This window comes from Dendropsophus ebraccatus, chromosome 7, assembly GCF_027789765.1.
Source record: "Dendropsophus ebraccatus isolate aDenEbr1 chromosome 7, aDenEbr1.pat, whole genome shotgun sequence".
Lineage (NCBI taxonomy): Eukaryota > Metazoa > Chordata > Amphibia > Anura > Hylidae > Dendropsophus > Dendropsophus ebraccatus.
In genome coordinates, this window is record NC_091460.1 from 109,143,841 (window position 1) to 109,169,391 (window position 25,551).

A 25,551-nucleotide genomic window follows, 5' to 3' on the forward strand; every position below is an offset into this window, starting at 1 on the left:
AAGTCACCGTGTAAAAATAAATAAATATCCAATCTTTCTAATACATGGAATCATGAATGAAATGTATAAACAGCCATCTACAATAAAGTGACTAGTGCTATATAGATAAATAAAGCAAAGTGCAGAGCATACCCATAACACAGTATTACTGCTCGTCCTGGATGCCGCCAAACCCCGACGTACGTTTCGTCTCCTTCATCAGGGGGTGATGAAGGAGACGAAACGTACGTCGGGGTTTGGCGGCATCCAGGACGAGCAGTAATACTGTGTTATGGGTATGCTCTGCACTTTGCTTTATTTATCTATATAGCACTAGTCACTTTATTGTAGATGGCTGTTTATACATTTCATTCATGATTCCATGTATTAGAAAGATTGGATATTTATTTATTTTTACACGGTGACTTGTGCGATGTTTTCACCTCATCCACTACTTCACAGCATTGTGCAGCCTGTACCATGAGGTTACCCTAAACTGCTTTTCCTGGGTTGTGTGGTTCTCTGATTTTTTACTGCAATTTATTGTTATACATTATTTTAGATAATAAAGGTATGGATTACTATATAAGAATCTAGTTCATTTTGATTTATACATTACTGATATTAGACTTGGAATCATAGAATACTCAGATCCCAACTTATCAAAACTTTTGACATGTCTCGATGACATAGATATATATATATGTTATATAAGACATGTTTTTTTTAAATGACGCTGGACACGTTAGTTTCCTGTTCATGCACACACATACTTGTGATACTCTCAGCTCTGTGTAGTTGCCATTGGTGTGTGGGTGTTGGGCGGGGTATAAACTCTATACAACTCTATAGAGTAGATAGCTCATAGCATAAAACTAAAGCTTTCTGTTTATTAAATGTAATATATTTACAATGGTAACTTTATGAAATGTATAGCAACACAATCTGTTTTCATCTTTTATACTGATTTATCTATTCGTTTAAGCATTTTAAGGCACAGTTCACCACGCAAACCATCCATACCTCCAGAACCAGCTGTGTCACCAAGAGAAATGGAGCTGCAGGTGCGTTGAAATGTGATCCAAAAGCTACAGATCCACAATTCAAAAAACTAAAACTTTACATTTGTTCACAATTGGAACTGTGTTGGGAGACAAGGCCTTGATTTTTTTCGTGATGTTGCTGTTTTTGACAGCTGTCAAAATAGGAACTGTGGAACATCTAGTTTAACGATGTGGAAACTGCAGCCATCTAGCTTATGCAGCTTTAGCTTTGGCTGTCTATTCATGATGGGAGTTGTAGTTTTGCAAAAGCTGGAGGGCCGAAAGTTCCCCAACCCTGATGTAGTTCGACCTAGCAGCTGAATTATAGAAGACTTACTGGTAATGTTTTCTTTCCCACAGACTACACTGTATGGCAAACTGGTAGCAGCTAGGCAAAAAATTGCCAGTGAAAAGGATATCCCACCAGCTGTACTAGCTACTAACAAGGTGCTTGTCGATATGGCTAAAATAAGGTATTTTCTTTTTTCTTGAATTATTTACAGAAATATATAAATGGATTATCTCATGAATCTATTAACACCTCCCACATCTGCTAAAATATAATACATAAATGTTTTAAATATATCTTTGGGTTTTCAATGTTATGTCATTCCTCCATGCTCCAGCTTAAAGTGACACTTCCACCTGCCAACAGCCTACTGAGCTGGCAGCACCGCTTGATAGATTTTACCTTTGTTGCCTGTGTCTGTGTTTTTATTTTATAAACCAAAGGCTTTTATTCAGGCTGTGAATAGTGTCAAGGAAGTGGGGCCTGGAGTTCACTGAGCCCTAGCACTGTTGTATACAGCCTTTGCATAATCGGGACTAAGCACTGTGTATATGGCACAGTGAGGCGTATCATTGCCGAGGTCCAGGGAATGATAGGCCCTGCCTCCTTGACACTATTCATTGCCCCAATAAAGATCTTTTTTATGAAAATAAAAATGGAGACACAGGTCATAAAGGTATGTCCAGAATGCTTTTATTATGTATCCAGCAGTGCCAGATGCATCTAATCTGCTGATATGTCTCTATAGGGCAGGGTGCTGAGGAAGAAGTGTCTTACCTTTTATCCTTGGTGCTGTTTTGGGGATTTTATCATTTTTTTGTATGCTAATTAGGCATTTTGGAGCACTGGGGGCGGGGCTACCACCCTCAGTGTCCAATCTGACTTGTCCCTCATAATGAATATTAGGGCAGTGCTCTCTGCCACTCTGCTATTATTAGTTTGGCGGGGCCGTCCGGGGCGGGTTTGTGCACTGAGGGAGGTAGCCCCCCCCCCCCCCAGTGCGCCAAAAGTTTAAATCGGCATATACCCTAAACTGCTAGTGTCCTGAAAACTGCACCGAGGATGAAGTTAAGAAACCTACCTTCATGCTCAGCGCCCCATGCACTATAGGGACATATCAGCACGTTAAATACTTCTTTAGCTTTAAGTACTGAGCACAATTACTGTCCGGTGTCAGGTGTTCTCTGCGTGTCTGAGAATATAAGGCTGTCACTGTGCTTGCTCCTTTTTTTTTCTTTTCTTTTTTTATGACGTGAGGAGGGAAATAGTTTATGCATGCATGTCCCAAAATGAGTGTCGAAGCCTAACACTAGGGGGCACTACAACAATACAGTAATAGTGTTGGCGGAGAAACATTTTTTGACAGGGTATAAATTGATAAAATGTGAATGTTTTTCTGTTGTGACATTAAAATTATTTTGCGGCAAAAGGGTAGTATTTTCTTTTAGACTCCCCTTCTATTGTAATAAAAGCAAAATACTAATTTTACATATATTTAGGTGCTAGATTGGATGCCAAGAGTGATTGGAATATTCAGTACCGCTCCACCCCAGGTGCCTGGAAAAGCTGCATTTAGCCCTGGGATACTGGGAGAGGTTTTCCAGGACCTGATCCAGCTTTTCCAGGCCCCCGGGGTGGAGTAGCATGGAGATCAAAGGCAGCTGGCATATAAGCCCACTGCCGAGCAAACGCTTCGTTTTGTAATGTAAATTTTCTCCTCTCTAGTTCTTTAAAAAAATATATATATATTGAATTATTGGGAGAGGGGAAACATATAGGTAAGCAGCAAAGAAAGCATTGAAAACTGCCTACAAACCACTCTTTATTTTATTTCTTCATAAATCTTCAGGCCAACTAGTATTGAGAATATGAAAAAAATTGATGGCGTTTCAGAGGCAAAGGCTAATATGCTGGCACCCCTTGTGGAGGTTGTGAAGGAATTCTGCCTCGCAAACAGTTTGAAGGTACGGTACATTTATAGTTTGATGTTTTCTGCTCTATATAGTGTCTTATTTCAGCAAGCAGATTGACCTTTCCCATTTTCCAGCTTGGTACATGTGTCCATTCTCATTTTACTGTCTATACTTTGTTACCCTTCTAAAAGTGAAGAAATACAAAGGACATGGATAATACTCCTTTCTCCTGATATGTATTATCAGCACTTTAGCAATATTAAAAGTAGTCACAGTGGTCTTTTTACATGAGATCAGTTTGGGTCAGCTCCAATGGTTGAGACTAGAGATGAGCGAACCGGGTTCGGGTTTGAGTCCATCCAAACCCGAACGTTCGGCATTTGATTAGTGGCGGCTGCTGAACTTGGATAAAGCTCTATGGTTGTCTGGAAAACATAGATACAGCCAATGACTATATCCATGTTTTCCACATAGCCTTAGGGCTTTATCCAACTTCAGCAGCCACCGCTAATCAAATGCCGAAAGTTCTGGTTCAGATGGACCCAAGCATGCTCGAGGTTCGCTCATCTCTAGTTGAGACCTTTTCTAGGCAGCTGCTCAGGGTTTCAGGAGCTGCTTAGAAAACACTACACTAGGAAAATTAAAGGGGACATCCAGAGAGCAGTAAGGGCCTTAATTTTTCTGTTCTCCAGCGCTCCACTTCCTCCATGTACTTGTCCGTGCTGACACTTTCGCAGACAAGAGGGGGCAAAACCATATTGCTGGCACTGTGGGCGTTGTGTGTGGGTGAAACCAAGCCAGCACGCAATGTCCAATAGTTGCCTGATGTCGCCACAATATCAGTAACTATTGATCACTGCCCAACATGGTCCCACCCCCCTCTTGTCTGCGATAGGTGTCAGCATGGAGGAAGTGGAGTGTTGGAGAGCAGAATAGAAATCACCCAGTGAAGAATGAAGCAATAACCACTGACTGCCCGATATGCTGTCAGTGTTTTCATTATGCCAGTACGGGTCATTATATAGCTACAGCCAACTTCACCTACTTCAGTGCTGTGTTCATAGACTGCATACAACATACTAGCAGTAATGCAATAAGCTGTGTTCGGGAACCAAGGTATTACTGCAACTTGGTCTGTGAAGAGAAATTTGCAAAAATTGTAACTCTGTAAATGAGCAAGATTTGATAAAATGTTGTCCCCGTCCTGATACTGTTCTCGGTAGGAAGCCCTCTCATTTAACCCACTGCTACATGATCAACTCTGTTGGTGAATCGGACACCTTCCGGCTCTCCTTTGGTGCCTGTCCACATCAACGACCCTGTAGAGCTGTGGAGATCCTCCTGTGGAAGCGAGCAGCTCTGCCTTATCTCCTCTCCCTGCTGCCAGAGGACTAATTTTTGGGTTGTGGAACAAATCTTCTGCCTTTCAATTATTTCTTATGGAAAAATGTGCTTTGATATATGAGGGATTTGGATTACAAGCATAACCGCCAAACAAATTATACTTGCAATACAAGGTTTTACTGTGGATCATAAAATTAATTTATAATAAAAGTCCCTGAAAAACATTTGTGTTGTTGGAACATTTCATCAGACCTGTGAACATGCATTATTTACTGATATATGTAATCTTTACATTTCTTTAATTTCAGTCCGATTCTGTTAAAGTTTCAGCCTCAAATTTACAAACTGACATGGCTGTTTCCAAAGGCTCGGCTTGCATGTCACTTCCAGAGTCTACCCGCGTTACTTATTCCCTGTTTCAGGAACAACACTTGTCAGTGGTGAGTATTGCAGAGCGCCCTTTAATTGTGATATGAAAAAAACTGTACATTTATGCCTCAATATTTTTTAATGTCAGTCAGTTAAAGGGGTTGTCCGGCGCTAAAAAATTATTCACAGAATAACACACATTACAAAGTTATACAACTTTGTAATGTATGTTATGTCTGTGAATGGCCCCCTTCCCCGTGTCCCACCACCCCCACCCGTGTACCCGGAAGTGTGGTGCGCTATACTCACCTGTCACGTGCCGACCACGGTCTCCGATACTCAGCAGTGACGTCTTCTTCGGGCGTCACTGCTGAGGATCGGAAGACGTCACTGCTGAGGATCGGAGACCGTGGTCGGCACGTGACAGGTATGTATAGCGCTGATAAGCCCATAGCGGCGATCGGAACCTTTCCGGGCCATCGGTGGCCCGATGACCCGGAAAAAAATGGCGGTCGGTGCTGTCCGAGGACGGCACCGACTGCCATTACTGTAAAAAGTAATGGTGGTCACGGTACCACCGTCCCGATCGCCGTGAACGGCCGGCCGGCCGTTCATGGCGATCAAAGTACCCGCAAGTAATAAATACCTGCTCCGGACCCCTCAGCTAGGTAGCTGAGGAGTCCAAAGCAGGTATTTGTACATTACTCACCTGTCCTGATCGGCGTCTTCCGGGTTCCCGCCGTCCTCTTCATCTTGTCGGGTCTTCGGCTTCTTCCGTGAGTCCCGATCGGCTTTTTTCGGCTCCAGCGTCGTCTTTTTTCGTATTTTTCCGGCTCCAGCGTCGTCTTTTTTCGGATCTTGTGCTCTGCTGCCCCCTAGCGGCTGATAAGTGTAATACACGTATCAGCCACTACAGGGATGTTCAGAATGTAGTAAAAAAAAAAAAAAAAAATCCCAATTTTTTTTTCTTCTATTTTCCGCACCCTATCGCCGATGAGTGTTGATCAGCATCGCACGAAAGTGCGCTGCTAATCAGCAACTCCTCCTTTTTGGCGTAGGGTGGTTTTCTTTTTATATCCTACTGCCACGGTCTGCTGATAAGTGCCGAACATAAGTGCGGCATTTATCAGCAACACCATTTTTGGCGTAGGTTTTTTTTTTTATACTTACTGTAAAAAACACGTAAAAAACCACTACATTACACCACACTACACTACATTGAATAAAGTTTTACACTACACCACTACATACCCCATATACCAATCCCTATATAAAAGTGGCCCCCGGCGTGTTTTCGGTATCGGACGCATACGTTATTATTGCCTCCGACACTGAAACAGCCAGTGAGGATGAATGGGGGGATCCTTCTTTCCTCCATTCATCCTCATCCTCCTCATCATCCAGTGACGTGTCTGGGAGTAGCGTAGCGTACGCTGCCCCCCAGACACGTCTTTTCCGCCAGTACCGTCCCAATAAGAGATGACTGTATGGTGTGAAATTCTACACACTCTGTGAGTGTACCTCAGGGTACTCTTACAGATTTAGGGTACGTGCACACTGCGGAATGGCGAAGGATAACCCTTCGTGCATTCCGCAGCTGGCACCCGCCGGCGGACTGATGCAGGCGCGCGTCTCCGCCCGTGTCATAGACTCCATGTTATGCACGGGCGGATTCCATCATTCCATCAACACGTTGGACGGAGAGCGGAATCCGCCCGTGCATAGAATGGAGTCTACGACACTGACGGAGACATGCGCCTGCATCAGTCCGCCGGCGGGTGCCAGCTGCGGAATGCACAAAGGGTTATCCTTCGCGATTCCAAAGTGTGCACGTACCCTTAGATTGTATGAAGGAAGGGACACCCGAATCCAGCCCCCAGATGCCCCCGCCCCCCCCCCCATCCTCGGAGTTAGTGGGAAGATCGTCCGGGAACTGATCCTCCCACTGCTGGATAAAGGTCACCACCTGTACGGGGATAACTCTTATACCAGCATCCCCTCTTCTGGTCCCTCGCTGCCTGAGCTACTGTAGCTTGCGGCACGATCCGTACATATCAGAAGTAGTAATAGAGCCCTAATATTTAGCAGCCATAGAGCGGACCCAGCGCTTCTGGATATGAAGGACCCCTGCATACTGGATCGCTTCAAGGCGCACCACACGTCATTGGGGTTCTACATTTTCTAAATTCTGTCCCTTATTCCTATTTCAGGGGTCACCCTGATCCAGGGATTATTCTGATCGCCATTATGGAGTCGGGAAGGAATTTTTCCCTAGTGATGAGGCTACTGTCGTCTGCCTCACAAGGGTTTTTTGCCTTCCTCTTGATCAACACAGGTTGAGTTTGATGGACACCTGTCATTTTCAACCTTATAAACTAATAATTGGCCTAATACCCCCAAATAAATTAGAATTGTCCCTTTTCCCCAGCTAAATAGGTATGGCCGCTATTCCCATTAGAGGATGCCATGATGCAATTACAAAGCCTCTGTGCGGCCAGGACAGTAGAAACCCCCCACAAGTGACCCCATTCTGGAAACTACACCCCATAAGGAATCTAACAAGTGGGGCAGCGGGTATATGGCCCCCAAGTGACGGCCACATTTGAGACGTGATAATGAAAAAAATGGTATTTTTTATTTTCACGGCACATGTTCTACACATGTGCCCATCACTAGTGGGGTCCATATGCTCACTGCACCCCTTGTTAGATTCCTTATGGGGTGTAGTTTCTAGAATGGGGTCACTTGTGGGGGGTTTCTACTGTCCTGGCAGCACAGGAGCTTTGTAATTGCGACATGGCCTCCATCCTCCATTCCAGCCTCTAAATGGCGCTCTGTCCTTTTGGTGACTTGCCCTGTGCCCATATGGCACATTATGTCCACATGTGGGGTATTTTCGTGTAGGGGTATTTACCCTACACGTTTTGCTTTTATTTATTTTTTTTAACCCCTTGTGGAAATGGAAAAAAATCAAGGCTAGACCAACATTTAGTGTAATTTTTGTAAAATTTTTACTCTAAATCATTGATCTTGTCTTGATTTTTTCATTTTCACAAGGGGCTAAAAGATAAAAAAAAACAATGTGTAGAGCAATTTCCCCTGAGTACGGAAATACCCCACATGACATAAGGCGCCATGCGGGTGCAGGGTAAGCCTCCAAAGGGAAGGAGCGCCATTTGGTTTTTGAAGGCTGGATTTGGATGGAATGGATTTCGAGGGGCCATGTTGCATTCAAAAGGCCCCTGTGTTGCCAAGACAGTTAAACCCCCCCACAAGTGACCCTATTATGGAAACTACACCCCTCAAGGAATGTAACAAGGGGTGTAGTGAGCATATGGACCCCACTGGTGACGGGCACAAATGTGGAACAATCTGGCGTGAAAATGAAATATTAAATTTTTTACACTATAATGTTGGTCTAGCCTTGAATTTATCATTTTCACAAGGGGTTAAAAGAGAAAAAAACACAAAATGTGTAGAGCAATTTCCCCCGAGTCCGTAAATACCCCACATGTGGACATAAAGCGCCATGTGGGTGCAGGGCAAGCCTCCGAAGGGAAGGAGCGCCATTTGGATTTTAGAGGTTGGATTTGGCTAGAATGGATGATGAACGCCATGTCGCATTTACAGAGCCCTTGTGCTGCCAAAACACTGTAAACCCCCCACAAGTGACCCCATTCTGGAAACTACACCCCTCAAGGAATCTAACAAGGGGTGCAATGAGGATATGGACCCCTTGATGACGGGCACATTTGTGCCATGAAAGTGAAAAAATGAAAATTTTCACTTTCACGTCACATTGTTCCACATTTGTGCCCGTCACCAGTGGGGTCCATATGCTCACTGCACCCCTTGTTAGATTCCTTGAGGGGTGTAGTTTCCAGAATGGGGTCACTTGTGGGGGGTTTCCAGTGTTTTAGCAGCACGAGGGCTCTGTAAATGCGACATGGCCCTTGAAATCCATTCCATCCAAATCCAGCTTCCAAAAGCCAATTGGCGCTCCTTCCCTTTGGAGGCTCGTCCTGCGCCCGCTTGGCACTTTATGTCCACATGTGGGGTATTTCCGTACTCGGGAGAAACTGCGCTACATGTTTTGTGTTTTTTTTTTTTTTTCCTTTTATCCCTTTGTGAAAATGAAAAATTGAAGGCTAGAACAACATTTTAGTGTAAAAAATACTTTAGTCTTTTTTCAAGCCATATTGTTCGGAAAATCTGTGAAGCACCTGTGGGGTCCAAATGCTCACCGTACCCCTTGTTACATTCCTTGAGGGGTGTAGTTTTCTAAATGGTGTCCCTTTAGGGGTGTTTTTTAGGTTTTGGCACCCCAGAGCCTCTGCCAACCTGAAGTGGTACAGTCAAAAATGACCAAAAATAACGGAGCCATTGAAATTCACTAGGCGCTCCTTTATATCTGAGGCTTGTGGTTGCTTCAAATAGCGCAATAGGGCCACATATGGGGTATTTCTATAAACTGCAGAAACGGGGCAATCAATATTGGTGTGCATTTCTCTGGTAATAAGCTTATAATTATGAAAAATATTGGATTACAATAAAATCTCTGCACAGAAAATTAAAATTTTCAAATTTCTTACACACTTAGCTTTTATTTCTGTGACTCCCCTAAAGGGTTAAAAAACTTTCTGGATGTGCTTTTGCAGAGTTTAGGGGGTGCAGTTTCTGAAATGGGGTGCTTCGTGGGGCTTTCTAACACACAGTCCCCTCAAATACACTTTAAACCTGAACAGTTCCCTAAAAATATCTGATTTTGAAATTTTACTGAAAATTTGGAAATTTGCTGCTAATGTTTTAAGCTTTCTATTGTCTATAAAAAATGAAACATAGTTTAATAAATGCCGCCAACATAAAGTAGACATGTTGCCAATGCTATTTAATATATAATTTATGTGGTATAACCATTTTCTGTATAAGCAGAAAAGTTTTAAAGTTGGAAAAATGCATTTTTTCACAATTTTTTACGCTATTTTGGGTTTTTTCATAAAGATTCGTTATAAGTATCGACTCCAATTTACAAGAAATTTGAAGTACAATATGTCACGAGAAAACAATCTCAGAATCAGCCGGATAGGTAAAAGCATCCCGAAGTTATTAATGAATAAAGTGACACTGGTCAAATTCATAAAATTTGCTCCGGTCCTTAAGGCCATTTCAGGCCCGGTCCTTAAGGGGTTAAGGCCCCATTCATGCGATCCGTGCTGCACCCCCCCTGCGGCGAGAAAAAATGGGTCATGTCCAGAGGATGATAGCGGCACGGATCCCCCAGTAGTTGTTCTAGCTAAATAATTTATTGGCTGACTAACTGCATAAAGTGCTAAAGCATTGTTGGATCAAGTATTTACCCACAGTCATCTGATGGTAGACAGCAGTTCATCTGAAGACCTTCCACTTCCATCATTCCTTAATCAGTTCCCTTTTCTCTATTGTCATAGTGCAATTTGAAAAATCACTCATACTTTAGGCTAAGGTGATTTTGTTATTCAATAAATTTATTAATTTATTATTAGTTATTTTTGTGCTCAAGCTGATAGAACTAAGATTAATACATAGCTATTGTGGTTAAATATAAACAGTAAAGCACAGCAGCCTTAAAGTGATACTGTCAGCCCCTTTCTGTATGAGGACTTCTCTATATCATTGGTGGTTTGTTCCACCTGGCCGGGGCTTAACATCCACAGTGCCAGTTAGCCCCGCCCATATTGGAACTGTAGGTGCCGCCTCTCTGTGTTGTCAATGGCTTTTAGGCCCTGCATCTTGGTGGCCATTGGAATGGCCCGACCTGGAGGGGGTGGGGCCTAGACCTCTAGGCCAACAAATTTCCAATGGCTATTGAGGGGACGGCGCCTAGAGGACATTCCTGATCTGGTAGGGTGAACACCGCAAGTACAAAAACTCACCAAATTGATGATTTTTTGGGGGGTCACATCACATTTGCATGAAGAGTGCGACATACTGTCCATACTGCGGGGAACTGAAAACATGACATCTTCCTACCTTTGGTTGGCACTCCTCTGTCTCACATGATTCAATGCCGAACTAGTCTGAACAGCTTGCTGCCTTTTAACTCATTGCTGCTCTGTGCCGCTCCTCCCTAGGTGCTGGGAAAAGCAGGATCCAGTCCTGGGAAACTGGGAGAAGTTTCCCAGGACTGGATCCAGCTTTTCCAGGCATCTGGGGAGGAGCGTCACGGAGCAGCTCTTAGTTAAAAGACAGCAGGCTGATGAGCAGATTTTCGAGAAAACAAAGCAATTTGCTTCATCATTACTTTAAATTCTATCATCTCTAGTTATAAGGATCAGAATACGGCAACTTTATGGACATTTATTGATTTTTAAACCATTTAAAGACTGCGTAACCCTTTGAAGACAAAGACAAAACCCATTGAAATTAAAAAAAATTACAGCACAAATTTTTGTTTCAGATTCGCACCATGTTTTATGGAAAATCAAGTGTGCCATTACAAAATACAATTGGTGTCGCAAAAAATGAGAGCTCATATGGGTTGTGGGTGAAAAAATGCAAGCGCTATGGCCTTTATAAACACAAGGAGGAAAAAGCAAAAGTGCAAATGCAAAAATTAGATTAGCCTTAAGGGGTTAAATTTATAAAATTTTTGTTTTGTATTTTCTTTTCAGCAACATATTGCCAATAGCCGAACTATAAGCGTAACAGCTGTTGGCATGCATTTATGGCAAGCATTAAAGGCTGGTTACCCCCTCAATGTACAGCGAGCTGGCTTAACACCTGTGATACAGAAGACTATTACAGAGGTCATTAAAGGACCACCTATCAACTCAGGTCAGACGCAATGCTATCATTTTTTTGCTGTATATCGTAGATTAAACTGTTGGAACTCCCTGCAGTTTTAACTATTTTGAAGCTCCCTGTATCATATTGAATTATAATGCACAGAGTTCCGACAGTTCAGACCGTCACAGCTTGCTTACAGATCGTATATATGGAACGTGTAAACACAGCCTAAGTCCCGAATCACAAAGTTAGCTCTATTTCCTCCCCTTCCTGCTGCATGTACTACTCACACTTGATGATCGACAGCCCTTCCCGCCTCTGACTTCAGCACAAGCACCTTCTGAAATCCCATGCATGAAAGGGCTGTCAATCACAGATATGTATGGAGCGGGAAGGAATTATGGAAATGACTCAGGGCTGCCATTGTAATATTAACTACATATGTAATATTGGCTAAAATCATTACCACTCTACGCTGTAAAAATGTTGTAGTCTGTAAAATTGAAAATATCTTCCTAACAGTTACACCTTTCATTTTGCACTAGTCTTGCTAAATCTCCACCAGTGTTACCAGATTTGATTTTATAATAATTTTATATTTCCAGATCTGTCAAGTTTTCAGGCTATAAGGTCATTGGTGCCTCCAGAAATTGATATCTACCTCATAAAGATGGCAATCACTCTACTTGAAAAAGAGGGGAGTGGTGAGCAGGAGAAGAAACCACTTGGTCCAACCAATAAACGAAGTCCGACTTTGCATCAATGGAGCAAGTCACAGGAGCAAGAACACACACAGCCCAAACCTACTACAGCCATGAGTCATTCGTGGATTGACGCAGAGGTCTGATACTCTTTAGCTGCTATTTCTATAGTTCTATAGTGCAGTGGCACCCACTACAACATGTCCACTTAGAGGGAGGTCCCTGTCACAGGATCTATAAAGGCCCTATTACACGAAACGATTATCGGCCGTATTTGGCTGACCGGACATTACAACCGATAATGGTCTTGTGTAATAGAAGGCAACGATCAGCCGACATGAATAATTTCGGCTGATTGTAGTTTGTCTTTCAACATGTTGAAAGACAAATGACTACGATAGCAGCGGTCTGCTGCCGCCACCCCGTGGAAATGGAGCAGCAGCAGCAGACTGCTGCTATCTGCTATGGGCTGCCTGTGCAGATGAGCGCTGACAGTACTTGTTTGCTCCTCTTAGTCGCCCTGTGTAATAGGGGCTTTAGCCAAAGCTGATTGACGCTAAGAACAGCTTCCACAGCCTATTTAAGCATTGCTTAGTCAGCAACTTATTTGAATGGCCTCATTGTAATGCTTCTTTACTCCTTTAGTGGCTAGTACCAATTTTTATGTAGCACTGTTTTACAGTTTATATATGAGATAAATCTGCATAACAAGTTTCATCGCTTATTGTGAATACATGACATATCAAATACATACATACAATACATGTCATCCTAGACTAATGTTCCAGAGAGCAGTGAAGGGTTGCTCTCTGTTATATGAATATTGGCTGTAGAAGACAGTAGTGGAAAAAATGATATATGAATGGGTATAAATGTTTTTGGCATGAAGGGGTTAATGACACAAATATAGTGCAATAAACTCCCTCCCAAAGGAAAGTTTTCCCATCTGCAGACAGCTGTTTCGGGGGGGTTTGCCCCTCATCAGTGCAGAGCAGGGTGTTGGCTGGCTAGTGAGAGGTCTGTCGACGTGGGTCAAAGGGGTAGAGTCACTGCCACTTTGACCCACATCGATAGACCTCTCACTAGCCAGCCAACACCCTGCTCTGCACAGATGAGGTGCAAAAAAAACCAAAACAGCTGCCTGCAGATGGAAAATCTTTCCTTTTGGAGAGATGATTTGGCTTGGCATAAAATCCCCAATCAATGTTCTAAGAGTCCTATTTCACGGGCCGAGGAGGGCCCGATCAACGGTGTAAACGATCGCCGCTCGTTTACTGGGCCTATTCCACGGCCCGATGATCACTGAGCGAGGGCTGCAGGGACATCATTTCCGATGTCCTTCCAGCCCTTGCAGCATGCATTACCTGTCAGGTCTTCTGCTCCGCTCAGTCTTCCTCCCCGTGTCCCGTGCGCTCTAGCTTCAGAATGGCCTGTTAGCTGACAGGCCACTCAACCAATCACAGGCCGCGGCGGTCCCGGCCTGTGATTGGCTGAGCGCTCCGTCAGCTGACAGGCCATTCTGAAGCTAGAGCGCATGGGACCTGGGGAGGAAGACAGAGCGGAGCATAAGACCTGACAGGTAATGTATGCTGCTGCTGCTTCTCAAATCGTCGGTAGCCCGCCGCGCACCGCTATTCAACCGCAGCGATGCGCGGTGGGGGAACCATGATTTTAGGTCTGGCCCTAAATGAACGATCAGCCGACGACACGATCATCGGCTGATCGTTCTCTCTATTCCACCGAACGATAATCTGCTGAATCGGGCCGATTATCGTTACTGTGGAATAGGGCCCTAAGGCTCCTTGACTGAGCGAGACTTGACTTAAAGGGGCATCTCTTTGCTCAAGAGATCTATTAAAAGAGAAATACTGCGAACATTTTTATTAAAGTATTACAGTTAGGGCCAGAAATATTTGGACAGTGACACAATTTTCGCGAGTTGGGCTCTGCATGCCACCGCATTGGATTTGAAATGAAACCTCTACAACAGAATTCAAGTGCAGATTGTAACGTTTAATTTGAAGGGTTGAACAAAAATATCTGATAGAAAATGTAGGAATTGTACACATTTCTTTACAAACACTCCACATTTTAGGAGCTCAATAATTGGACAAAGTAATTGGACAAATAAACATAACCCAAACAAAATATATTTTTTTTCAATATTTTGTTGCGAATCCTTTGGAGGCAATTACTGCCTGAGGACAAGTTCACACAGAGCAAAAGGGGCGGATTACGCGAGGAAATATTTCTGCCTGAAATCAACTGACGCTGAGTTCCGAGCAGAATATAAGCAGAATGTAAGCAGACTCCCTGCGTATTCCACTGGGAAAGTGCTCAGCTCGTAATCAGCTCTTGACAAATTCAGCGCGGAATACTCCAGGAATCCGCGCTGAATCCGCATGCATTCAGCGCTGAAATTCAGCGAGTATTTGGCGAGTAAACTAGACTATACCAGAATATATACTAGAATCCTCCTCCCCCCCCCTTTTTTCCCCATTTCCGCGCTGATTCAGCGCGTAATTTCCGCTTGTATTACGCTTGTATTCCGCGCTGAAACAGAAAATCAAAACCCCATTGGTTTGTATAGGCTTCCGCTAGCGGAAGAATGAACATGTTCATTCTTCTGGCGGAAAGCGGATTAGTTCAGTGCGGAAATTCCACCGTGTGAACTGCAGAGCAGAATTTCCATTCAACACAATGGAAATTAGCTCTGCACCTATTTTAACGGCTGAAATTTCAGCGCTGATTCAGCGCAGAAATTCAGCTGCTTTTGCTCTGTGTGAACGAGCCCTTAAGTCTGGAATCCATGGATATCACCAAACGCTGGGTTTCCTCCTTCTTAATGCTTTGCCAGGCCTTTACAGCCGCAGCCTTCAGGTCTTGCTTGTTTGTGGGTCTTTCCGTCTTAAGTCTGGATTTGAGCAAGTGAAATGCATGCTCAATTGGGTTAAGATCTGGTGATTGACTTGGCCATTGCAGAATGTTCCACTTTTTTGCACTCATGATTTCCTGGGTAGCTTTGGCTGTATGCTTGGGGTCATTGTCCATCTGTACTATGAAGCGCCATCCGATCAACTTTGCAGCATTTGGCTGAATCTGGGCTGAAAGTATATCCCGGTACACTTCAGAATTCATCCGGCTACTCTTGTCTGCTGTTATGTCATCAATAAACACAAGTGACCCAGTGCCATTGAAAGCCATGCATGCCCATGCCATCACGTTGCCTTCACCATGTTTTACAGAGGATGTGGTGTGCCTTGGATCATGTGCCGTTCCCTTTCTTCTCCAAACTTTTTTCTTCCCATCATTCTGGTACAGGTTGATCTTTGTCTCATCTGTCCATAGAATACTTTTCCAGAACTGAGCTGGCTTCTTGAGGTGTTTTTCGGCAAATGTAACTCTGGCCTGTCTATTTTTGGAATTGATGAATGGTTTGCATCTAGATGTGAACCCTTTGTATTTACTTTCATGGAGTCTTCTCTTTACTGTTGACTTAGAGGCAGATACACCTACTTCCCTGAGAGTGTTCTGGACTTCAGTTGATGTTGTGAACAGGTTCTTCTTCACCAAAGAAAGTATGCGGCGATCATCCACCACTGTTGTCTTCCGTGGACGCCCAGGCCTTTTTGAGTTCCCAAGCTCACCAGTCAATTCCTTTTTTCTCAGAATGTACCCGACTGTTGATTTTGCTACTCCAAGCATGTCTGCTATCTCTCTGATGGATGTTTTCTTTTTTTTCAGCCTCAGGATGTTCTGCTTCACCTCAATTGAGAGTTCCTTTGACCGCATGTTGTCGGGTCACAGCAACAGCTTCCAAATGCAAAACCACACACCTGGAATCAACCCCAGATCTTTAAACTACTTCATTGATTACAGGTTAACAAGGGAGACGCCTTCAGAGTTAATTGCAGCCCTTAGAGTCCATTGTCCAATTACTTTTGGTCCCTTGAAAAAGAGGAGGCTATGCATTACAGAGCTAGGATTCCTAAACCCTTTCTCTGATTTGGATGTGAAAACTCTCATATTGCAGCTGGGAGTGTGCACTTTCAGCCCATATTATATATATAATTCTATTTCTGAACATGTTTTTGTAAACAGCTAAAATAACAAAACTTGTGTCACTGTCCAAATATTTCTGTCCCTAACTGTATATTGCCCCCCAAAAGTTATACGAATCACCAATATGGACTTAGTACGGAAAATGCTTATAAAGTGTTTTTTTCCCTGCACTTACTACTGCATCAAGGCTTCACTTCCTGGATAACATGGTGATGTCACGACCCGACTCCCAGAGCTGTGCGGCTGTGGCTGCTGGAGAGGATGATGGCAGGGGGATGCTCAGTGTCCCTCCAGTTCCCTGTGTCCCTCAGTGTCCCCCTGCCATCATCCTCTCCAGCAGCCACAGCCCGCACAGCTCTGGCAGTCGGGGCGTGACATCACCATTTTATCCAGGAAGTAAAGCCTTGATGCAGTAGTAAGTGCAGGGAAAAAAACACTTTATAAGCATTTCCTATAATAAGTGTATATTGGGGATTTGTATAACTTTTGGGGGGCATTACAATACTTTAATAAAAATTTTCTCAGGACTTCTCCTTTAAGAACATATTATAGTGGACAGCTTTAACATCATTTACAATTCTATATATATTTTTTATTATTATTTTACAATCAGAAAACAGTGAAGGAGATCACATCAAATGTTCAGAAAGAATCCACATCTGTTGTAGCTCCAATCAAGCTTGCTTCATGGAATCAGCAAGTGCTGGATGAAGACACTGAGGAGTTATTCTCAGATTCACAAGTTCAGGTACTTGAGCTTTTAAGACCACTAGGGGCCATTAGATAAATGGCTATCTACTATGTGACCTTTCAGACTATAAATGTGCATCAGCCATAATATGCAGCTATGCACAGCCCATTTTATAAGGGAGTATCTTGGGGTTAGAGGCGCATATAGAGACCACATGTTCTGTGTGCCTCTGATATTTGTCTGGATACCCAAATACATAGGATCAGGTTATAATACTATTTTTATTTTACAGGGAGTGGAGACCCAGGGGTTGTTGAAATTTCCTTTGTCTATGCTCAATTACTTAGGAAATATCTTCCTTTCCTCTCTGTACATGGAAAGTGTTGAGTGAACTTAAAGCACACTTGGGTTTGCCAGAACCCGAGTGTGCTGCATTTGATTGCTAGCAGCTGCTGAAGTTAAATGCAGCCCTAGAGAGTCCTGCAAAACATGGAAACAGTCATTGAAGATTGGCGCTCATTTATGTACTTAAAAATAGTCTTTGAGAACTTTCTCCCCTATCTACTTAGTGAAGGGCAATGCCTATCTCACCTCTATGTACAACACAGTCTACAAATCTCAGTGTCTGTTATGTAGAGTCTGTTCTGTCTACTTCTTTCTGCCTTTTATGCAGATAGGGAATAACAAGCTAATCGCTATGGGGCCAACCACTAGGACCTCCATCAATACCAATACAATTGCCCACACAATGAATTCAACGCTAACTATGTATAGCCAGCCATCCCAGCATGCTTTGTTATCATTCTCCCTGGGGCCACTGAACGTTTTTGAGTTAGATTAAAATAGATTTTTTTCCCTGGATTGCTAAAACAGACACATGATGATGCTCTCTGGTGCCATCTCTGTCCATGACAGGAACTGTCCAGAGCAGGAGAGGCTTTTTATGGGGATTTGCTACTGCTCTGGAAAGTTCCTGACATGGACAGAGGTGGCAGCAGAAAGCACTGTGTCAGACAAGAAATAAAGCACCACTTTCTGGAGGACATTCAGCAGCTGGTACTGGAAGACTGGAGATTTTTAAATAGAAGTAATCTACAAATCTATAAACTTTCTGACACCAATTAATTTGGAAAAAAAAAATCCTTCACCAGAGTTACCCTTTAAGACCTTAGGAAAGCTTCTATCCATATATTAACCCCTTCACGTCAGCCATCTGTATATATACGTTCCTATTGCACATGCCCCGTGCAGTAGGAATGTACATATACGTTCCTGACTGACAGGGGCTTTGTGATGAGAACGGGATCGCTGCAGAGACAGCGATCCTGCTCTCATCTGTGTACAGCACCGGAGATAATGAGGATCAGCTGCGATTCCGCAGCTGACCCCCATTAACCCCTTAGTGACCGCCGAAACGGCGGTCACTAATGGGCCGGTGCCGCCGCTGTATTTCATCTCCCCCCACCGTGAATCCACGGTGGGGGGAGATGAAATAAGTAAAAATCAGACCCCAGATCAGCCCCCTAGTGCCCCAGTCACTAACCCCCCCCTCCCGCGGCGGCCATCGGATCCAAGATGGCCGCCGCGATCACTGTGAACAGACTAATGTCTGTTCACAGTGATCAAGCAAGAAAAATGAATGAAAGCCCCATGCTCTCCGCCACCGGAGGTAGCGGAGAGCATGGGGCAGTCATCGGGACCCCCCCTGTGGGGTCCCGGTACAAGCGATCAGCGGTATATACTATATACCGCTGATCGCTTGTGCCATGTGCCGCCGGCACTTTTTATCCCCTGTCACCATGAATGATTGGTGACAGGGGATAAAAAGTGATGTCCCCCCACCCCCCAAGTCGCCCCCCACCCCCCCCTGTCACCCCCGTCCCCCAGTCACCCCCCTTCCCCATATACTCACCGGAACCCACGGAGCTCCTTCCTCCTCGAAGTCCTGACTGCTTCTGATGTGCGCATGCGCGCCAGAAGCAGCCAGCTCTGAAAATTTAAAGTGACAGAGACCAATTTGGTCTCTGTCACTGAACTATGATTACTGTGATAGAAAATATCACAGTAATCATAGTAATACAGTGAAAATTAATGTATAAAGTACAAAAAGTGACAAACATACAAAAAAATAAAACACACACTTTTTATTATAGTAATAATTACAGTTTACTCCCAAATTACCCCTAACCCCCCCCCAGATTACCCGTAACCACCGCAGGTTGCCCGTAACCACCGCACGTTGCCCGTAACCACCCCAGGTTGTCCGTAATCACGTCAGATTGCACGTAACCCCCCAGATTACCCGTAACCACCGCACGTTGCCCATAACCACCGCACGTTGCCCATAACCACCGCACGTTGCCCGTAACCACCGCACGTTGCCCGTAACCACCGCACGTTGCCAGTGACCTCCTCCAGATTGTCCGTAATCACCCCAGATTGCCTGTAACCACCCCAAATTACATGTAACCACCCCAGATTAGCTATAAGCACTTCACTCTATCCGTAACAATTCTAGATTGTCTGTAACCCCTCCAGGTTGCCCCTAACCACCGCAGGTTGGGCAGAACCACCCCAGATTGCCTGTAATCATGCCAGATTACATGTAACCCCCCAGATTGCACGCAACCACCGCACGTCGCCTCTGACCACCGCACGTCGCCTCTGACCACCGCACGTCGCCTCTGACCACCGCACCTTGCCTCTGACCACCGCACCTTGCCTCTGACCACCGCACGTCGCCTATGACCACCGCACATCGCCTATGACCACCGCACCTTGCATCTGACCACCGCACCTTGCCTCTGAACACTGCACCTTGCCTCTAACCACCCCAAATTGCCAGTGACCCCCTCCTGATTGCCCGTAACCACGCCAGATTACAGGTACCCACCTCAGATTACCTATTAGCACTTCAGTTTATCCGTAACCACAGCAGGTTGCCTGTAACCACAGCAGGTTGCCTGTAACCACCCCAGATTGTCCGCAACCACCCCAGATTGTCCGTAACCACAGCAGGTTGCCTGTAACCATATCAGATTGTCTGTAACCACAGCAGGTTGTCCGTATTCACCCCACGTTGCCCATAACCACCCCAGGTTGCCTCTAACCACCCCAGGTTGCCTCTAACCACCCCAGGTTGCCTCTAACCACCCCAGGTTGCCTGTAACCACCCCAGGTTGCCGTAACCACAGCAGGTTGCCTGTGACCACCCCATGTTGACCGTATCCACCCCAGATTATCCATAACCACCCCAGATTACCCGTAACCACCCCAGACTGCCCGTAACCACCCCAGACTGCCCATTACCACCCCAGACTGCCCGTAACCACCCCAGACTGCCCGTAACCACCTCAGACTGCCCGAAACCACCTCTAGATTACCCAGAACCACCCCAGATTACCCGTAACCACCCCACATTACCTGTAATCTAATTTTTTTTTATTGTATTTTAGTAACTGCGCTATTCTAATAACTGTTACTAGCTGCGGTTTTGCTCCAGCAAATTGGCGCTCCTTCCCTTCTGAGCCCTGCTGTGTGCCCATACAGTGGTTTATGCCCACATATGGGGTACCGTTGTACTCAGGAGAACCTGCGTTACAGATTTTGGGGTACATTTTTTATCCTGTTCCTTGTGAAATTTAGAAATTTCAAACTAAACCAACATATTATTGGAAAAATTCAAGTTTTTCATTTTTACTGGCCAATTTTGAATACTTTCCTCTAATACCTGTGGGGCCAAAATGCTCATCCTACCCCAATATGAATTCTTTGAGGGGTGTACTTTCCGAAATGGGGTGATTTTTGGGGGGATTCTATTCTGTAGACACTACAGGGGCGCTGCAAATGCACCTGGTGCTCAGAAATTTCTTCAGAAAAATCTGCAGAGAAAATGCTAATTGGCGCTCCTTCCCTTCTGAGCCCGGCTGTGTGCCCATACAGTGGTTTATGCCCACATATGGGGTACCGTTCTACTCAGGAGAACCTGCGTTACAGATTTTGGGGTGAATTTTCTCTCCTGTTCCTCGTGAAATTGAGAAATTTCCAACTAAAAGAACATATTATTGGAAAAATTCGAGTTTTTCATTTTTACTGTCTACTTTTGAATACTTTCCTCTAATACCTGTGGGGTCAAAATGCTCACCACACACCAAGATGAATTCTTTGAGGGGTGCACTTTCCAAAATGGGGTGACTTATGGCGAGATTTTACTCCGCTGGCACTACAGGGGCTCTGCAAACCCACCTGGCGCTCAGAAACTTCTTCAGCAAAATCTGCATTGAAAAAGCTAATTGGCGCTCCTTCCCTTCTGAGCCCCGCTGTGTGCCCATACAGTGGTTTATACCGACATATGAGGTACCTTTTTACTCAGGAGAACCTGCGTTACAAATTTTGGGGTACTTTTTTTCTCTTATTCCTCGTGAAATTGAGAAATTTCAAACTAAACGAACATATTATTGGGAAAATTTGAGTTTTTCATTTTTACTGTCTACTTTTGAATACTTTCCTCTAATACCTGTGGGGTCAAAATGCTCACCACACCCCAAAATGAATTCTTTGAGGGGTGCACTTTCCAAAATGGGGTGACTTATGGCGAGATTTTACTCCGCTGGCACTACAGGGGCTCTGCAAACACACCTGGCGCTCAGAAACTTCTTCAGCAAAATCTGCATTGAAAAAGCTAATTGGCGCTCCTTCCCTTCTGAGCCCCGCTGTGTGCCCATGCAGTGGTTTATGCTCACATATGAGGTACCGTTGTACTCATGAGAACCTGCGTTACAAATTTTGGGGTACTTTTTTTCTCTTGTTCCTCGTGAAATTGAAAAATTTCAAACTAAAGGAACATATTATTGGAAAAAATTTGAGTTTTTCATTTTACTGTCTAATTTTGAATACTTTCCTCTAACACCTGTGGGGTCAAATTGCTCATCCTACCCCAAGATGAATTCTTTGAGGGGTGTACTTTCCAAAATGGGGTGACTTATGGGGTTTTTTCTCTCTGCTGACACTACAGGGGCACTGCAAATGCACCTGGCGCTCGGAAACTTCTTCAGCAAAATCTGCAATGGAAAAGCTAATTGCCGCTCCTTCCCTTCTGAGCCCCGCTGTGTGCCCATGCAGTGGTTTACGCCCACATATGGGGTACCGTAGTACTCAAGAGAACATGTGTTACAAATTTTGGTGTGCTTTTTCTCTCATGTTCCTTTTGAAAATGAGAAACTTTAATCTAAATGTATATATTATTGGAAAATTTTAATTTTTCATTTTTTTACAGCCTAATGGTGAATACTTTCCTCCAGCCCCTGTAGGGTTAAAATGCTCATTATACCCCTAGATTAATTCTTTAAGGTGTCTAGTTTCCAAAATGGGGTCACTTATGGGGGTTTCCAGTATACAAACCTCCTAAATCAACTTAAAATAAGAACTGGTCCCTAAAAAAAAATCAGTTTTGGAAACTTTCACGAAAATGTGGTAATTTGCTGATACATTTCTAACCCCCGTAACACCCTAAAAAAGTAAAATATGTTTATGAAATGAAGCCAGAATAAAGAGGACATATTGGTAATGTGACTTAGTTACTAATTTATTTAATACAACTTTCTTTTTTTAGAAGCAGAGAATTTCAAAGTTCATAAAATGCTAATTTTTTCAATTTTTCATGATATTTTGATGTTTTTCACAAAAAACACACAAAGTAGTGACCAAATTTTGCCACTAATATAAAGTGCCATATGTGACGAAAAAACAATCTCAGAATCGCTAGCATACGTTAAAGCATCACTGAGCTATAAGCGCATAAAGTGAGACAGGTCAGATTTTGAAAAATGAGCCTGGTCTTTTAGGTGCAAATAGGCTCGGTCTTGAAGGGGTTAAAAATGTTTTTTTTTTTTTATTTTATTTCTGCAGACACCAAAAAGAAAATTGCCTGAATGGTTTGAAGCTCCGAAAAGAACTACAAATTCATCTAATATAAAAAAAGCTAAAACAGTAAAGAAGAAAGGTCTTTTTGGATAATTTTTTTCTATTTTTTTATGTAGCTGTATATTTTGATATACATTTTATATATAATAATGTGAGCCCATGTTTATTTTCACTTAAAATGAAAATTCAGAATATGGATTTGTTTACAATGTTGAATGTTTATCACTTTGATATACAGTACAGTGTTACTATATGTTCTTCAGACTAAGGCTATGTTCCCACTCTGGGAACCTATCGGGGAAAGGCGTCCATCCATTATACAGATGGCGGCTAATAAAGATCATGATCACTGTTAGCGGCTGTCTGTATAACAAGACGGCCGTCATTGGCCGATATGTTCCCAGAGTAGGAACATAGCCTAAAGCTGGGTTTCCACAGGATATTATATAATACAATATAATATATTAATTGGCCAACATTTTTAGTGAAAACCAGGACTGGAACCAACACAGCGAAAAACTATAAATGAAAGATTTGCACCTTTTTCTGTTGTCTGGACCCACACCTGGTTTTGCCTAAAAATACTGTCCAGAATACTACATGTGAACCTAGCCTCAGGATACTACTGCCCACAATGTTCTGCTTTTGTTATCATACCATGTTGATCCTGTTGACAGTATTTAAAGAGGAAATTAATTCTAAAATAATTTTCTAACATGTGAAAGAGACATGATCACAAATTTCATACGAGGAAATGTATGAAAGTGAAAGTGAATACGTCACCCCTTTTTGCATCATGACTGTTTTACACAGGTGTAAAGGGTAAATTTAGTTTTCATACCTTATTTTATATCATACGTCATGGTGCTTGTTCCAGTAAAAAGTGATCTTTTATCATCTGTGGATTGGGATAAATGGGAGGGGCTCCACCGACGACATGCCACCTAGCCGTGCCCCTCTGTGACGTAATCGGCACATAGGCCCGCCCCTCAGCGGCCATTGGAAGGGCCGACCTAAAGGTCTAGGCCCCACCCCCACTAGATTGGCCCACACCAATGGCCTACATGGCGATGATGTCACAGAGGGGGCGGGGCTAAGTGGTGAAGCCCCACCCACTTATCCCAATCTGCAGATTATAAAAGATCACTTTTTACTGGAACAAGCACCATGACGTATGATGTAGTATAAGGTATGAAAACTGCTAAATTTACCCTTTACACCTGTGTAGAGAAGTCAGAATTCAAAAAGAAGGGGGACAGTGTCACTTTAAGCTCAGAACCCAATCAATTTACATAACTATAACTTTTTTAAAATAGTTTAGCTCAGCTTAGACATTTACATTGTTGAGAATTGTTCTAAACAAGAGATTTGCTTAGAATGTTATGTCAGAGATGTCAGGTACTTAAAGTGTTCCTGTCAAAATCTAAATTAACAGTAGATGTGTGATATACAGCAAGTTTGCAATATACATTCATTATTTTTTCATTGTTATGCTGTAAAACAAAGCTGTACTTACCAGAAATCCTGTTCCAGTCTCCGGAAGGCAGATTTTTTGACTGGTTGAAAAAAAACAGACTAAATACGGGAATTCCGGCCAGTATAGAGTGTCACAGCTCAATGTGTCCATCAATCACATGACTGCCTTCTCTCTGTGAGCATTCAGATGGTCTGGGATACACAGGACTTCCAGTTTTCTGACTGTTTCCTGTTTTTTGAGAAAAAAAAAGTCAGTGCCATTGCAAACTTTCTTTATATCACATCTACTGCTGATTTAGATTTAGAGTTTTAACAACAGGGACACTTTAAAGATCAGTGACTACTCTGAACATTGGTTCTTCACTGACATGGCCCATGATATTCTTAGATGTGTCTAAGACATTTCAGTTATTGACATTTTGCTAGATTTTCTTATCAAGGAATTCATGGCCCATATTCACAATACACTGCCACCTATATTTTTACACAGCTGTTGTAATAGAACCATTCCAAGTCACTCAAGGAATTTTTTTTTTTTTTTGCTGTGTACAGACCTTTGTATATACCTCCTGAGTGGAGCCTATCAACAATGTATTGTATATAAGAGATGTGTTGCAGTATCCCAGTGTATGCTGCTAGGGGAAACACAGATAGGACATGTTATGAAAAAAATGAGCGTTTCATATTCAAACTTGTTAGATAAAGATATGTAAATTGGCACCTGCATTATATAAAACTTTATTTCAAAGTACACGTTGTTAATTGACTACTATGGCTAAGTGTATTACACCTACAGGTTAAAAGGTTTAGACACCCTTCACACCCACCAGGTTCTATTGGGCACAGAATGTCCTAAGAATGTCCTCCCCCCCCCCCCCCCCCCCCCCCCAAAAAAAAAAAAAAAAAAAAAAAAAAAAAAATCGTTCTAGAATATATAGGATGTGTCCATAGAACCCTATGGGGGCATCCAGAATTTCAGACAGCTCCAGATGCATAT

At 43.3% G+C, this 25,551-nt stretch overlaps 1 protein-coding gene across 2 annotated transcripts in view; it reads left to right on the forward strand.

The window, feature by feature from the left end:
• Positions 1 to 24,208, forward strand: part of WRN (WRN RecQ like helicase) — a 103,999-nt gene extending 79,791 nt beyond the window's left edge. For both annotated transcript variants that reach the window (XM_069978129.1, XM_069978130.1), the window contains exons 28-35: positions 965 to 1,043; positions 1,383 to 1,495; positions 3,161 to 3,275; positions 4,877 to 5,008; positions 11,588 to 11,750; positions 12,308 to 12,543; positions 17,079 to 17,213; positions 23,064 to 24,208. In XM_069978129.1, the coding sequence (XP_069834230.1) occupies positions 965 to 1,043; positions 1,383 to 1,495; positions 3,161 to 3,275; positions 4,877 to 5,008; positions 11,588 to 11,750; positions 12,308 to 12,543; positions 17,079 to 17,213; positions 23,064 to 23,171 (1,081 nt within the window). In that variant the 3' untranslated portion in view covers positions 23,172 to 24,208. The remainder of the gene's footprint in view (positions 1 to 964; positions 1,044 to 1,382; positions 1,496 to 3,160; positions 3,276 to 4,876; positions 5,009 to 11,587; positions 11,751 to 12,307; positions 12,544 to 17,078; positions 17,214 to 23,063) is intronic.
• The last annotated feature ends 1,343 nt before the right edge of the window (positions 24,209 to 25,551 follow it).